At 46.8% G+C, this 16,876-nt stretch overlaps 1 protein-coding gene across 3 annotated transcripts in view; it reads left to right on the forward strand.

Moving 5' to 3' along the window:
- Window positions 1-16,876, forward strand: part of LOC149362725 (ubiquitin-protein ligase E3B) — a 62,555-nt gene that overhangs the window by 15,622 nt on the left and 30,057 nt on the right. For 2 of the 3 annotated variants that reach the window (XM_089573183.1, XM_089573185.1), the window contains 10 exons: window positions 1,615-1,671; window positions 2,550-2,654; window positions 4,216-4,315; window positions 7,220-7,427; window positions 9,890-9,995; window positions 10,346-10,501; window positions 11,769-11,798; window positions 12,688-12,800; window positions 15,153-15,355; window positions 16,665-16,826. In XM_089573183.1, the coding sequence (XP_089429309.1) occupies window positions 1,615-1,671; window positions 2,550-2,654; window positions 4,216-4,315; window positions 7,220-7,427; window positions 9,890-9,995; window positions 10,346-10,501; window positions 11,769-11,798; window positions 12,688-12,800; window positions 15,153-15,355; window positions 16,665-16,826 (1,240 nt within the window). The remainder of the gene's footprint in view (window positions 1-1,614; window positions 1,672-2,549; window positions 2,655-4,215; window positions 4,316-7,219; window positions 7,428-9,889; window positions 9,996-10,345; window positions 10,502-11,768; window positions 11,799-12,687; window positions 12,801-15,152; window positions 15,356-16,664; window positions 16,827-16,876) is intronic. The other variant, XM_089573184.1, reaches the window with a different exon arrangement.

The raw sequence follows: 16,876 nt of genomic DNA on the forward strand, positions 1-16,876 counted from the left end.
CTGTCAACCGCCCTGAATATCTTTATCTTCGTTTCAAGCGAAACTGCTGTATGTTACGACGCGTTCCGCGACGGCGCCTACAGAATGAACTGCAGAGATCATAGAGATAGTGCGCGAGTCGGCAACCGTGGCGGCCGGGAAGCGCGGGCGTTGGTTCCATCACGTGTCAGTCACATGCTAGGCAGCCGTTGATGCTAGATTCATTCGCTCTCCCTAGATGGCGTGGCGTGCAGAAGCGCGGGTGATTCAAACACATTTTAGGTGTGGGCGATTCAAAAGATCAGAATTTAGCGTGTTTTGAAATTTTTTCCTACTTGTTTGCGCATTTTGAGCACTGTGAATACAAAACTGCTTTGTTATAACCGATATAGTGTCAAATTTTGAATTTTTCGTTTCGTTATGCAGATAGAACTCCCATAGAAATAAAGCATGTCCAACCAAACTTTTCTTTCACTTCGTTATATTCGATAATTCGCTGTATTCGTGTTCGTTATAACGAGGTTTGACTGTATATACGATCTATATCAGCAATGCCTTAGCAGCAGAGCTGGCGTGCAAGCAGATCGGGTCACTCGCGCTGCAACGGCGGCAGCTGCTACGCGACTGCGAACGTAAAAGTAGCTTGTATCGCAGTTACTACTCCTTCCAGCAACTCGGTACCGGCCAGCGATCCTCAAGGAGGATTCATTTTTGACATTCCCCTATCCCAGGGCTTATTATTTACGAAAACAAGAAAGTTTAGCCGGATCACCGCGTCACTTCGTTGCACCGCAACCCAGAACGGTGCCGAGCCTTGCGACAACGGCAAACTGTGATTCCAGATTACCGCAGATAAGTTTGATATCCGCTATTAAGCAGAACCGCATTTAGACTGCCCGTGTGACTGCAGGTCAACCAACAGGCGGCTGCCGCTGCAATTCTGACAGAGCCAGATGGTCATCTGCACGTGTCATCTGTCAGACAGATAGCAAGTACGATCATTGCCGGCTAGAACTTGGCACGTGACAAATTGCAGTGGCAAGTTCGGGGTGCGATCATTACGCGGGGAATAGAAAAAATTTAATTTTGCCTACAAAATTCAGGCGTGCGATCATTACGTGAGTGCAATCATTATGCGAGTAAATAGGGTAAATGTGACTACAAAGACGTCCTTGGTGCAAACAAAAGAATAAAGTTTTTTATTACAGCTCTGGCATCATTGTAACACTATGATATGAGCAACCCATTAGTAGTGCTAAAAGGCCTAGCCCCGTTTTTAAGCTGTACTTTAAATGTAAAAAGCTTTCAGCTTTAAATTTTGATGCATTTGAGATATCTTGCTCATGCACCAGTTGTTGCACTGCTAATTCCAGAGAGTAAAAACACATCTGTAACAGAGAGTGGTGGTACCGCCTGTTGTTAACACGATGAAACACCCATCTGAGAAAGAGAAGCGATGTTAGAAATCTGCGATGTTGCGAAGAAGTGCAGCAGTTGGGCTCATGATTTTTGTTTTTTTGTGGGAATAGTTCCGTGTCAAGGAGAAATACCTTGTTCGAGGGTACAGCGTTAAGCCTTCTTTCATGTATTGTGCACAGCTGCCTTGAAGGCATACTGATTCTCTCTCTCTCACAGAGGTTTGAGAGGCTGTGCCGGTACATTGTTGCCAGCATGGACGCAGACACATTACAGGTGAGTGCAAACCTGTGTGCTTGTGTGTCGGTATAGAGCAAATCTCAATCACTGCCTGTCCTCGAGCCACTCGCAAAAAGTGGACTTGAAAGAAGTATACCTATATATACTAGAGCATAGACGAGAGCTAACTGCATGATGTAACCTTCTGGCCAGGTGTAATCTTATGAACGAACCGTAAGCTTCGCGTTAGGTGCTCAGCATCTTACTAAAAGAAGAGTTATATTGGCCTTCTGGGATTTCAAGCTTAATTGATAGCATTGGTCTAATGCTGAGATGCAGACATTGTGACATTTCTATTGAGCAGATGAGAATGTAGGAGCTAGTATTGTGTCAGGTGCCCCGAGTAGGCAACAGCATTGAAAGGCAAAATTGTAAAGGGCCAGCCACATTCAACCAGGGCTAGAGGTACCAGCGGAAAATCTCAACGCGTTGCCACGTGCTGTCCAGCCTTGGCTATTATGACATGGGTGTAACAAACTGGGCAGGAGCATGGGTTTATTAAAACATTGGAAGTTGCCGTGCTGCGGTGTCACGAGATAAACAAACTGATATCAAAGACTTGCATGCCGGTCCCAAAAGGATGGGGTGAAGGAGGGACTCCTACTCTTCTGATGCTGGTTGCATGCCAGAATGATGCAGCACTCACGATCGGATATTCAAGATTGCATTACCAAAACCAAAGTTTCGGTCGTGTTGAGGCAGTCATTTTTAATAAGAATTTTGTGCGCTTCTGTGCACTTGTGGATGAGCAGTGAATGGGTCACCGCTTTCTGAAATGTATGTTTCAAGTTTGCATTGTGCCTAATTCTTCTCTGATATGGATGAGCCCTGTCTTATTCAATTTCTTTTTTCATTACCATCCCTTACACTACTAGGAGAGCTATGTTTCTGTGGCTCTGAACAAAGAACACACAGTTCTCTGGATCCAGCAACTCAAGGGAATCCTGGGAAACTGCTGCAGTTGCCTCAAGGACATCCGTGTGAGTGGAGTAACTCATGTTTCTCATCGCGGTAATACTTTTAAGCGCTGTGCACTGAAACTAATGGCAGTCAGTAGTAATTATGTTGTTTTTAATGATGCCATATTTACCTTAATGTGGTGAGACCACAGTTATGCAGTCGATCCCGGATATATCAAATTGTTGCTTATATTGAACTGTCAAAATATCCCTTTGAAAATCCCATGCAAAAAAGTAGCAGTGTTCACATTTTGCAGACTCCTGATCAGCGCAACATTCGATATATTGTAACGGCATACGACCTTCACAACCAAGAGCGCGCTGCGGTATACAAATAAAGAAGAGGCGCGGGGCGAGCGCAAGAGGAGAGCGCGCGGCGCTAGCGCGTTAGGTGGAGAACAAAGGTGAATCGCCGCGGCCGGTTATGTCTGAGTCTCCTGTGTCTGAGTCTCTGTGCCTTTCTCTGCGCGGGCCCGCCGTCCCGTAACAATATCGAACTGCATGTGACGAGGTGAACGTGGAGCGTGCTTCAGGGCAGCCTTCATTCTGGCATGGTTCTTTTTAGCACGACACTGCTGTCATGCTGGGAAGTTGGCGTTTGGTGCACCGGCTGTCATGCGGTGAAGCCAGCCTAGCTGACCGAATGTTGGCGGTGGCTCTCACACGGCTTGCTTCGCTGCTGAAGGCGCTGCAGAAATCAACTGTACCCTAATTTTAATTTAGATCTGTATTATTGCATTTATAGTGCACCGGTCACAGGATTAGACCTCTTATGATCAGTGGTGGCTTCTTCCAAAGAACTGTCTGCTGCGGCTTTGATGTGAAATGAGTTAGGCCTAGCGATACCAGCGAGCGATGTGGTACTGTGTGCTGCAGAACAGCATGTCGCTTCAGGAAGTGCGCCGCTAGCGTGGGTGCACTGTATTCACGCTTCTGGGTTACAGATGAGCTTATCTGTTGCCATGTTTTTTTATAGCGGATTAACCATATATCGAGCTGTTTTGTGATCCCCTTTGAGAGTTCAGTATATCTGGTGTAAACTGTAATGTGATGTTCGCTTTTGCTTATGTTGTGGAAAAGGCGACAAATTATTGAACTATTCAATAATATTGTTCAATAATTCAATTGAACTATTCAATAATAATGGCAGGCTGAAGACACGGAACAACAGAACAGATGGCAGTGACATCATTCAACGACTGGCATAATTCAGCTAACAGATTTTTTAAAAAGAACTTTTACCCACATGTTTTTGCTCTCTCTGCTGTGCCAGACCACCCGCGTGTACGTAGCTGTACGCAAGGCAGGCTTGGGTAGATTGCACAGCTACATCGCCTTGTGCAGTTGCGAAAGGTGACAGTGGCAAGGGCACCAACTCTGCACCATTTACCTGGCTCACTCGCTCACTTTTCCTGATTAACACTGCGCGCACGCGACCCAATCCGAAACTACCTAACCGTTTGCTGTTCAGTTTTCCACTAGTTTGGCACTGCTCAAGTGATCGTCATGATCATTGTGGTGCCTCCCCTTTAGTGAGAAGTTTGTTCTGTGTGCTGATTGCTGGTGTTGTCTTGTGCCACAGCCGGAGTGCCCCCAGGATGCCAAGTCCCTGATGCTGCACCTGCACGTGCTGGTCACCTTCACCAGCACCTCTTCCTGGAAGGTGCTCAAGGACAAGACGTGTGAGTGCTTGTCTCTGTGTGTGTGCCCCCCCCCCCCCTGGTTTGCTGGTGCATTGCAAGATCTTATGTCAGCTTGGCCCAACCTGGTGTGCCTGTTTGTGGGAGCCTTGAAAGACCTGCAGTTTCTTAATTTTTTAGGCTTCCGAGCTAAATCGTTGAATGTTCACGGACAGGCCCAGTGCAGTACAGCGAAACCCTGTTACAGCGAAGTGGTAAAAAATTGTAAAATGTCTCTTTATAGCAATGAAAGGTTATACGGAAAAAAAGATGACACGAAGACAGAAGACATGACAGGACGGGCAACACAACAGGATTGCACTCATACTGTCGTATTTTCTGTCTTCGTGTCGTCTTTTTCTGCGCATAACCTTTCATGGCATTATAAGTATCAAGCCAACTAGCCCGACAACATCTCTTGCTGAAGTCCATATAGCAAAATTCGTACTATAAAATGTCGCCAAAAAACTTGTAATGGAGAAGCTAAATTTAGTCAACGAAAGAACGTCAACTAGGAGAGACCTTTTCTGTAGTTTTAGCACTATTTTGAAGCCGCTCACGGTGATTGCGGAGGCCTCAAAAAAACGAGTGGCAAACACTAGTCAAGTTGACTTTGCTGCAGAGCTCTGCAGCACGCGGTGGCAGATCAAACATCTGCCAAGATGGCTTCCTTGCACTGCAGTGGTGTCACGCAAAAAGTCGAATGCCAGGATGTAAGCTATCATTTTCAACACCTCTGTCCGTGATAGTCGATGTGAGCAGAGTATGGCTGGTGGAAAGCTGCAGCAACTGACTGTGTCGCTGGTTCTGGGGCACTACAATGGATGCAAGAGGTGCAAATGGGTGGCAGCTGCCTGGCTACCAGCTTTTCTCGCTGCTATATCTTCTGTGGCAAGACGAAGTAAAGCGTGAGCCATGGCGCAAACGCTTGCCACTCTGCCACTAGTCACCTCTGTAGTGAGGCAAAGCCTATCATCCAACTGGGCACAGATTGGCGCTCGGTAGTTCGATATATCTGTTTTACGGCAAACTGTGTTCCAGTATATAAAGTAAGAAAAACGTGTTTGTTGAAAATATTTAGGGACAGTTCGATATAGCCATTAATTCGTAATATGCATGTTCGTTGTAACGAGGTTTGACTGTATGTGCAATACGACTGACATTAGGCCTGCCATTTCTTTTCTTTTTTTTTCTTTGCTAATTTGTGGTGTTTCATTCCTAAAAGAGTTAGCATGTCCTTGGATACTGGACAATCAGCCACTGGGGCAATATTGTTTTTAGGGATACAGTGGAAACTGCAAAGGAGGAATGCTGGAGAGGGATGCTCACAGGGAACTCTGTAATCGCAGTGACCTCCACAGCTACCGTATTTTCCGGTGTATAAGACGCGGCTTTTTTTCGAAAATCTTGCTGGTGCGTCCTATATGCGAATTTTTCATCTTTCTTTTGCGAGTTCATCGATTACTCCGGTTCATGCTAAAGCTTTTTTCACCTAAAAATATCACTACCAATAACGCGGTTGTAACACGGTTAATACTTCAATACCAGGACCGCGGTGCGCGACATTCTAGGTGATCTTTATCATGAAACGGCGGGGATGACGACTTCCGGGATCACAAACGCGCGGCTGTTTCGGAGGCCCCAAGCAAAAGTAATGAGAAGCGCCAAAAGATGGTGACAATCACGCTTCTCGCCATTGTCAAGACAAGCCGGCGTTCTTTTTTAGTCACCCTTTGCAACTTTTTTTGCTCCGTGTACGTAGTGCATGTTTCAGCCGAGTTGCTTCCAGAAATGGGTGAACCTTTTGATAGCGCATCTGAAGATGAAGACTTCGAAGGTTTCAAGTTGAAATAAAATGTTATGGACATATGGGGAGCTGTATCTTTTTTCTTTCTTTTTTTTGCTAAAACATGGACGGGTATGGCGTGAGTGTTGCCTTTTTCGATCACTTAGCGTTGCTTAAGAATTGCTCACAGGTACGGTGCATTTCGCGATAGTCGCGCAAGCGTGTTTAATTAAGCCTCACTAGCCTAGCTGGGTAAACTGGGGTGCGTCTTATATACGAACTTTTTCAGTGACAGCTTGCATATATGGCAGATGCGTCTTATACAAGGGTGCGTCTTATACACCGGAAAATACGGTATTAGTCGTGGCTGGTTGTAGCTATACCTCTCAGTGAGCAGGAAAAAAAAATGCTTTTTGTTCTAGGAAATACTTGTGCGCACTAGCGCTTGTTTCGTGGCTGTTGTTTCAGCATTGTGTAACAGACTCCAGATGCTATTCAAGATGGTCGTAATGTGATTGGCGTAGACCTCTAGTATCATGATTTGCTTCTTGAACTATAAGTAGCTACTTACGGCTCTCTACTGTTGTGCCTGTATCAGCGAGATAATTGGCGTGCGTGAAATTTGGGTCACCTATTTCCAAAGTACCGCACACATCCTGCCAACTGTTTCATCATGATGTAATGCGGTGATGTCCTCACAGTCTGGCCTCCTGCTGCACATATGTGACCAAATCGATGCATGTTCGAAGTCGCGGGTTCTCATCCTTCTTAGCCTCAAGGAATGCCATTGGCTTTCAGAGGGTGATGGGGAACCCTGCATGTGCTGGCCTTTGTCCCTTCTTGCCTGATGTGGCATCCACAGCACGTGGATGCATAGCCCCCCCATAAAATGGCCTGAAATCAGTTAATAACGACTGGACGTGCATTTAGAGTCTACTACCTTAAGCAAACACAGTATGATTAGTCAAAGTGGGAAAAAAGTACTCGGGGATTCTGCAGAGCCCAATTGGTTAACTGTTTCAAAGTTATACGCGCAGTTTATCACTTGCAGCGCGCACCTGCAGGTGTGCTCTGAATTTGAGCCATGTCGATAGACGTCTTAACCCTGTAGTTCTGTGCAGCTGTGCCTCAAGAGGCTGCTGCTGTGCCGTGTACAGGTGAGCCCCTGCGGCCCGTGCTGAGCCAGCTGTGTGCCAGTGTCGGGGCCCACCTGGTGGGCAAGGGTGGTCTGTACGGGGCCCTGCAGGCCCTGCTGCTTAGGGGCCTGGCCAGGGCCAAGCCCACCCTCAAGAGGGCCCCCCTCATGGCCACCATCAACCTGGCACTCAGGTGTGTCATATGAGTGTCCCCATGTGTGTACTGGTAAGGGAACATCATCATCCTGACTGCACCCACTGCAAATGCCTCTCCCATATCTCTCCAATCAACCCTGTCCTTTGCCAGTTGCGGCCACCCTACCCCCAGAAACTTCTTAATCTCATCCACCCACCTAACTTTCTGCTGCTCTCTGCTGCACTTGCCTTCTCTTGGAGCCGCCGCGGTGGCTCAGTGGTTACGGTGCTCGGCTGTTGACACGAAATACGCGGGTTCGACCCCGGCCACGGCGGCTAGAATTTCTTTGGAGGAGAAATTCTAGAGGCCCGTGTACTGTGCGATGTCAGTGCACGGTAAAGAACCCCAGGTGGTCGAAATTTCCGGAGCCCTCCACTACAGCATCTCTCATGAGTCGCTTTGGGACGTTGAACCCCATAAACCAACCAACCTTCTCTTGGAATCCACTCCGTAAACCTTAAGGACCAGCGGTTATCTTGCCTCCGCACTACATGCCCTGCTCAAGCGTTGTCCTATAATAAGTTAAGCCCCTTTTGCCAGCCTCTACGTTTCTGCCCATGCTGTCAGCTTTTTTTTACTGGACAGCTGCCTCTGTTCTCTAGTGTCTCCCAGGAAATGGTCCCCTTGTCGTCACATTCACTATAAAGCCTGGTTGGCAGAGCACCGGGCTCTGCGATGCATGCTTGTGGGCTGTGGTGTCGTGGGCCACATTGTAGTGTTGTAAGTGGAATTCACTCTCACGTGCCACGATAGTTTTCTGCTACAAAATAATTGTACTCCTGTGTATGTTCCAGCTTTGTGTGGAGTCTAGCAAACGAGTTCTTTTTTCTTGTCTTACTGCCGTTCCCACATGTCAAGGACGTGTTAATGGCAAGGCCGTTGTTATGCTCCCCCTTCACGAAGTATTTAGCAGTGGTAGAAATTGCAAATTCTTTTGCTGAAAGTGCAAAAGATTATGCTGGTTTGACTTCCTGGTGAAAATCTTTCCCAGCCCAAATGGTTTATGGAACAATTTACAGTTGGTTCCAGTTGGAACCAAATGGGTACCAGTTGGTTCCAACTGGAACCTACTGGGAATTGTTCCATAAACCAGTTGGGCTGGGAAAGATTTTCTCCAGGATGTGCAGGTGTAGTACATAATGAGTGTGTTCACTGGACGCACATATTTATTCTAATTAATGTCAAGTTTCACTTGTTTTCTTAAAAGTGGTGCATACTACTGCATCCTGCTTGTTTTCTTTTATTTTGTTCGAGCACAGCACACACAAGGTCCTACCTCTTCAACTGAAAATAGATCTCTGCTGTGAATTGTTGTGCATGGGGAAACTCTTGACTTGATGGCAAAGTGGGAGGCTTGCTGCCGCCGCAAACAGCTCCTGGCATTTGACAAGCGTTAACCTATTCGGTTTCGTAGTTCTGTCACCTTTCGTTGCACGGCGTGCACGTGTTTGGATGTACACATTTACAATTGAGCCCTATCATAACAAGCATGACTATCACACACTGTTCGTTTGTTGCATCTAGATATTCACGGGAAATGGACGTCATAATATTTGATGGCAATTGCAAGGCAGACTTTCACAGTGCACCATCTTTGTGGTATCACAGCCCATCGGGATGAGCGGGGCAGTTGGCACCATGCGTTCAGGCCTAGCATGTCAAGCGATGAAAGGCCGCATATAATTAACGGACATATATCAGCCAGATGCAAATTCTGTGCCCTCAAATGTGGCTGTCATCAGCTGAGCACCAGCTGATGACAGCCTTTCGCAGAAGATCATACCAGCACTACGTGCAGGTGCAGCGGTGGCGGCGTGTGCTGACCAGGTGTTGTCTCCCACCAAAAAAGACAATGTGCTAGCTCGTTTTTCACTGCGGCACCTTAATTACATAACGAAATAGTAAATGATGAAAGGCAACATTCATCAAAACTAAGCAGCATAGGGGATGTCTTTCTTTTTAATTTTTGTACTTTTTATCTATGGGAGATTAAGAAAAGGAGAAGAAAAACAACCACATGGCGCCGGTGGGATCCGAACCCACAACCTCCGAATTTCACGTTCGGGGCTCTACCAACTGAGTTACAGCAACAGCTGTCCAATCTGCTGCTTTCATGGGTATCTATGTGCAGTGCAAGCGCACCTTGAGAGTGTTCACCAGTGCCACCCTCGTCCATAGTGGGGGACGTGGTGCGTCTTGTATTGCCGTGAGTACCATGTTGGAATGTGGTTGAACGGTGAGGACGGACGCTGTGCGAGAACCCGCTTATGTTACCTACAGCATCAAGACTGCCAGATTTGAGGCTCTCGATAAACTGTTCAGCAGACAAGGCAATGGAAAGAGGTGCTTGTTACGGCATACATGACGGAAGCGAACAGTCATTGAAACCAGGGTGCATAGGGGATGCCTAACGAAATAGTAGTGAGTGACATAGGCTGTCTTTCTTTCTCTGCTTTCAGGCCTCTGGTGGCGGGGCAGTTCTCGGAGGACCTGATGAATCTGTTCCTCTTGCACATCCTCTCGGTTCCCGCACTCATACACCACCTCCTGAACATTGCCCCCGAGGTAAGTGGGAGTAGGGGCAGTCTTTGATGCCTTGGCCACTGTTGTTTTGCTGTTCCATTGTAACTTGGCAGCAGGGCTCAGTCAGGGCAATAGGCTGGCAGATGTGAACATAGTGTTGACTCAGTGCCGACGTAGTATATCAACATAGCGTGAAGATAGTGTTGGCGTAGTGTGGGCATAGACATGTAAGCGTGAATTTTAATCGGAGTGTGGACCCAGACCACTGTATTTTGCGTGATGTCCTGTGGGGCAGATATTTTCGCAGCGCTATGTATATGAGCAAGCAGGTGGCACTGCATTTGTTGGGTGTAAAGTCCGCACCGCTTCGGCTGTGCAACGTGTGGATGCAGGCGGTGACACTGCTCAACTCCCACGGCCTGTTCCGCCGGAGCCTGGACATCCTGGTGGTGGAGCAGAACATGCGCATCCTCTTCAACGCCCTCGAGGGGAACTACGCCCTCTGCCTGCTGGCGAACCTGGTGCACCTCGCCTACCTCAACATCGAGGTAGTATACATCCTTTTCGGGGCCCCAACCGAGAGCGGTCGTTGGACAGATTTTTGTTTCCCACAACACAGAGATGGATGCTGAGGGTGTCATGTCCACTTGCTTGAGCAACTTGGCTCTGCGTCTTCCTCCAGAGAGGCAGAAATCGAGGAACGAGGCAGGGAACAACAAGGTCAATCCCTTGCAGACTTTTTTTAATGTGGCACTCTTTGAGAAGGTGGGGTGGTACTACATTGGCCTTTCAGTTGGTGTGGCTTAAAATTGGTTATGGTGTGCACCCTTCTTGTCATTTTTTTTTTTTTGTTCTTCCCCAGGAAAGCTGTGTTGCAGAATAATGTTTTGTTTAAATGCAGTCTAAGCTGCATTTTTCCGTGCGAGCATTTGTAGCCGTCTTAAGGCTTACTCTCTATTTGTAGAGGATGTAGGGGTCAAAAGGGAACGTATGCCATCACATGACATCAGCTTGCGTGAAAAAAAAACAATGATTGCAGTGCTAATTTTTGAGTCACAAACACTGCTCCAAGGTTCACAGATTGACTTTAGTCTGCCAGAGATGTGTGAGGGTCATGGCTTATTTCATTGATTCCAAAATTCCATAAAGCTAGGAAAGATTTTCCTCTGTCTATTGGAGGAAATCCATTCAGGCACAAAAAATGAAAAGACACAAACAGGGTTTTATTGTAATGAGCACTGGCGGTATAATTTTTCTTTGCCCAAGCTTCTGAAGTCTTGTGTCAATTTTAACTGTTGTGTATAAGCTGTAGTAGGGGCACTAGTGCTCAGGTACTAAAATGTCTTACTTTGAAACTTCCGAGTGCGTAGTCTTTCTTGTGTTTTCTTTTTTTTTTCTTGTTACTTTCTGCAGTGAGTTCATGTGGCTCAGCACTGAATAGATCTGTGTTAGATACTCACTTTTAAAAAGTGATAACAGAAAGTTAAATACGTTAAAAGAAATGCTGTATGGCTTAAGTTTCATGCAATCATTTCCCAGTATATACAGAGTATAAACCTGTAAAATGATTCATTTTTTTCTGATTACCTGAAATGAGAGTGTAAAGCTCGGGGAAACATTTGATCTCTTCATTTCCACCCGTAAACCTTCAAGGTAGATGATGTGCTAATGTGCCCTATTATGAATTTCATTCCATTTCTTTATTTTGTAGCTGTGAAAATTTCATAAGGAAAACAAACCTTGCTTCACAAGCAACCATGAACACTCGAACCTAACAAAATTCTTTCTTGCTGTTTCTCTTCCTCTTTCTTTTAGAACCTGAGTTCAAGGCTGCTCGACTTTGTGGTACGTTTTGCCTCCTGCTGTTTTATTTTTGTGTGTGCATGTAGTCTGTAATGCGTGGAAGGAACCAGAGGACATAATTGACTGTTGCGTGGAGGTTTCAAAAAGTCTCCCTTACCTTTTTAACTGTTCTAACATTTAGGTCAGGTTACTACTATTGGAAGTGGTTAGCTGTGACACTCGGGGAGAGCTGAAAGTGATTTTTTGTCTTGAAGTCGGTTGGTGATTGTGCTTGGTGACTGAGTTTCTTCCATTGCCCTATTTAAAAACATACTTTTTTGCAGTCTCGAACTTCGAAATGATGTGAAAATGTTAGACGTCTCTAATTGTTGCTCTTTGGTTGGAAGCTTGGATTGAAAAATTGGTCTTTGCTTCAAAACAAAAATTGGATGATACTTTGCTTCAGCACTCGAAACATCTAAATATTCACTACCCTACATTCAACACTAACACTGAAACAGGAGCTGAGAGAACTTGTGCGTGCCATTGCCTTGCAGTTGCAGCATTTCATATCCAACAGTTTCCTTTCTAGGTGCAACTCCCAGAGGACCTGTAAATCTTAAATAATTAAGCCATCTTTAGAAGGTACGGAAGAGATAGATCAGCTGCTTTCCATTTTTAATGTTATTGAAGCTTGGTGGCATCACTCACCTCTTTGAAGGATGGGAATGTTAGTTTTAGCTGTCTGGCATGACTGGCTGTGGGTTGTGGTTGTGCAGTATTTTTTTTTTTTTTTTGCTACTAAGAGATGAAAAATGCATATGTGCAGGCAGCCACAGGTGATGTAGATGCAAGTTAATCTTAGCTGCCTGTGCAGTGCTGTTGTTATTTTTCTCTTTCCGGGGCTTATTCCTTAATCTGTAGTGTTGCGTCTGTTCCATGGTACTACCAGCACGTGGCCACCAAGCTGCTGGAGAGTTGCCAGAAGTACGTGGTAAACAAGCGCTCCAACCTCACCCACTGGCACCCCATCCTGGGATGGTTCGCCCAGAGCATCGACCACGGGTGCGCCCCTGCCCTCTCTTTTATTTCCTTTCTTTTTTTTATTATCATCATCAACTTCATTACACCGGTGTCCCTTATTTGCAGTGCAGATTCCTTTCCACAACCTTACACAGTGTGTGCAGGGTTCTTCACGTTGCAGAAAATTAAGGCAATCTGGAGGTGCTTTTTTGTTGTGCAGCCAAGATCTCTGGCTGGAGCTGCATCTCTCGATTGGCCAGGTGGAGTCCAGTTTTGCCAGAGCTTCATGAGTGGCTGCCGGAACTTCCTGAATAGCCAGCCCAAATTATTCTGTATGTCAACGATTTTGGAAGCATCGGAATAATGATGCGTGCTTTTTTGCGGAGCTGCAATGGTGTTGCCCAATCCGGAAGCTGTGTTCTAACTATGATCAGTTTCAGTAGCATTTGAAGTATCTGACTGAGAGGAGCTGTGGTGGTGACAGTAAGTGCAATTTTACAGCGTTTTACTGACAGTGCGGCCGTCAGCAAAATACAGTGGAACCTCGATTATACGACGTTCAGGGGACCACTCGAAACCGTCGTATAATCCGGGTGTCGTATAATCGAAAATCAACCCCCCCCCCCCCCCCCCCCCCCCTTCCCTGGGCCCCTCTTTTCGCGGCGAAATCTCGATGAAACGGGCGCGAGAAAAAACATTTTATTTAGGAAACATTCAAAAGAAAAATAGCTGCAGACAGTTCTGTGCCGCCAGTGTCGGAAAGCAGCAACACAAAAAGCGCCGTGGACGGCGCTGTCCTCGCTTCGGCGAGCGCGGCCTCGCCCGCTTATCTGTTTTTTCAGCAGCGTCCTGCAACGCGCGTCTTATCTTTTCTCTTTATCTTTCCTCTGATCTTTTAACTCTCCTGTATCTGCACTTGGCAGCGGTGGTGGCTCGGCTGGAGCCAGTCGGCAGGCCCGTGCACTTTCCTTTTCATCCTTCTCTCAGTCGCAACAACAACAACGCGCAGGCCGCGCATCCTCGGGACTCCGACTGCACAGGCTCGACGAAAAAGAGAGCAAGTGCACTTGGCGGCCTCGGCAAGGCTCTCTTCCGCGCAAAAAAGGGGGTGCTTAGATTCGCATGCAAAGTTTTTTTTCGGAAATTTTTTTCCGAAAATAGGGGGGGGGGGGGGGGGGGGGTGCTTAGAATCGCGAACATACGGTACATCCCGGCCTGCGTTTGCTGACGACCTTTTTTGACGGACCGTACGGTACGAGCCAGCCGTCGTACGAAGCGGGGTCCTTCTAAAATTTGCGTCGTATAACCGAGGTTTTTAATGCATTGTCTCTATGGGGGTTTTGCCGGGACCGCACAAATTCGTCGTAAAATGCGGGTCGTCGCATGACCGGGGGACGTATAATCGAGGTTCCACTGTAATCATTCCTGAACCACCTCAAAAGAGAGACCTAAAAAGTAAAAAAGATCAATGACGCGTCAATCAGTGTCTGAACTGGTGCATAGATAGCCTTGGCTTGCTGATGTGCGGCCACTAGCCACACGTCGGCTAGTGGACGATGATCGAGTGATATTGTCATGGGCTGGTAGTGAAGCTTCAAAAAAAAAAGAAACTGAGCGGCGACATAGCACCTCTTCGGACCGTGTCTGAGTTAACTGTTTGGAAATGCTAAATTTTGAGCTCACAGGGCCGTCCTCAGCCACCGCTTTTTTGTGCTGCATGTGCATTGGAGCAAGCCAAAAAGTTAAAATTAAGTGATTTAAAAGAATCTGTGGTACAAATTAAGCGACTGTTAAATGCATTGAAAATATAGCCAGCCAACCATAATTTTGAAAATTTGTCTGAATTAACTGAAAGCTCAGATTATCCGAGTTTGGATTATTGCGAGTCTACTGTACTTTTTACTGCATGCCTCGCTTCAAAAGGACCAGTGGAATTCGTCAGGTGCGGGATGTCAACCTCTTGGCTCTCTTAGCATCGCATGGATGTCTGGTTGTGTACGATCAGAATTGATAGTGTACAGAGCGTGCAGATCTCTCAGAAGGTGAACTTTCTTGGTGTTGAGTTAGCTGCAAAATATACTCGATATCTGTGCTCTTGCAGTTGCTACAATGCTTGCAGTTGCTACAATGCTTGCAGTTGCAACGCGTTCTCTTTTCAGTAAATGTGATTGAGCTTTTCAGGGTGACTTGCCACCTAACGTAGCACATGATGCTTTCGTATTGTAAGCGGGGCATATGGCTTCCTTGAGCCCTTCGTTGGCTTTTTACCCGCACTTCTGGGCATTATTGTTTCTGGTGACTGCATAAGGCGGCCTTGCACCACTCGTTGAATGCTGTCTCCCCACGAGAAACGAAGCACCTGCTCGAGGTACTGTGCGTCCTTCTCCTCCGCAGCCTTCACGAGTCCCTCTCCTACGTGAAGCTGCAGCTGCAGCTGCTCTGGAGTGGGCCCCTGGTCAAGGTTCTCTTCAGCCCACTGGCCGAGATGCTGGAGCAGAGCGAGGGGGCCACAACGGTGGCGTCCCCTACGGCACAAGGCACACAGCCCGACATGGCTGCCAATGTCCCCAGCTCCCCTGCCAGTGCGAGTGCCTCGAGTGAGTTGCTCCTGCTGGCACTTACTTGCCTTGTGGTGGCTAAGATCATGAGATCACGATTTTGACTCCACTGATTTTGACCCCATTAATTTTAACCCCACTGCAGCATCCCTCATATAGACCACCGTCCCTCATGTAGACCACACTGTTGCTTTGGCACATAAATATTCATTAAATCATCAAACCAATTAAATTTTACAGGGGTGTACTGAGTTTTAGGTCCAAAATGCATAAAGGCTGTGCCTTGCAGTTTCCTTGGAGTGAAGTTCTACGAAATTGGGATCAAGTCTGTTGAAACTACATTGTCCATCATTACAACAGTGAAGAGTGATCTAGGTGGCCCTCTTGAACTGGTGGCTTCAGAGATATCAGAAGCCTTCCATGTTGGACTGCTGAACCACAGAGATTTGGGAGCTCTGCTGAGAGCGCCATAAAACCGGGAGTATTGTAACTTGCATATAATATGAGGTGGAATTTTAGACCAATGAAATGTCAAAAAAAAAAAGTGCTGTCAAGGGAACGTGATTAACACACGGTAAAGCGATGCTGTTACTATTTATTGATTGCATATTTATTGCAATCTTAACACGTGAAGCAATTGTTTGTTGCTGTCTCCTGCATTTTCTTTTTCTCAACTTTCTGTGAGCGCAAGACACTTCGCTAGAATTTGCAAGGCTTTCTGTCTCATGTGATCATCACTTGCATTTAATCTGCTTGCGGAGAACAGTCACAGGCAGGTGAATGAGGCTGCAAACTCTAATACATCATTATGCCCTTAGTCCGCAAATACGTAAGGGAATAACAGAGGTCTGAAAAAAATGAAGGGGCGCATGGTACCCAAAAAGTACGAACGAGGTAAGATCACAGGGTCAGTGATGTATAATAAGAGAGCAGGTCAGCCAGCAACAAAGAAGTGGCATAGTGATAAGAAAAGATTTACGTAGTACTGGGATTTATAGCCACTGTCCAAAGTGGCACCAGTCCTTGCCATCTCTATTCTCCAGAGCGTTTCATGCTTACGTGCGCTACTAGTCTTATCATCATCACAACCATCATCAGTCTATATCCACTGGAGAACAAAGGACTCTCCCAGCTATGTCTAACCCTGCCCTGGGCCTGCTATGGCCACTCACTCTATCCTCGCAAGGTTCCTGATCTCACCCTCCCACTGAGTCTCTCTCGCTTCCTCCTTTGTTTTCCTGCTAGTACATTTGCTCTTAATCTGGCCTGGGTTTGGGGTTGTGCGCCATGGTTTGAAAAGCCCCATTTGTGTGACACATGGCCCTGTCCCTGGCCACCTGGCTTGCAGGCCTATTGAAGAAGGCCTTGGAGCGAGCATCGTCAGGTCGGACGAGCAGCGTGCAGTACCGGCGACTGGGCAGCCCCGAGATCACAGCAGTGGCCCTGACGTGCGCCCTGTTCGAGACCGCGCTCGCCGGACTGGCCCAACTTCGCCTGGACATCCTCACCGGTACGGGATGGCACTGATACAACTGATGCACCCGAAAGATGGGGCATATC

This window comes from Amblyomma mixtum, chromosome 2 (assembly GCF_055824585.1).
Source record: "Amblyomma mixtum isolate Tamu chromosome 2, ASM5582458v1, whole genome shotgun sequence".
NCBI classification, from domain to species: Eukaryota; Metazoa; Arthropoda; class Arachnida; order Ixodida; family Ixodidae; genus Amblyomma; species Amblyomma mixtum.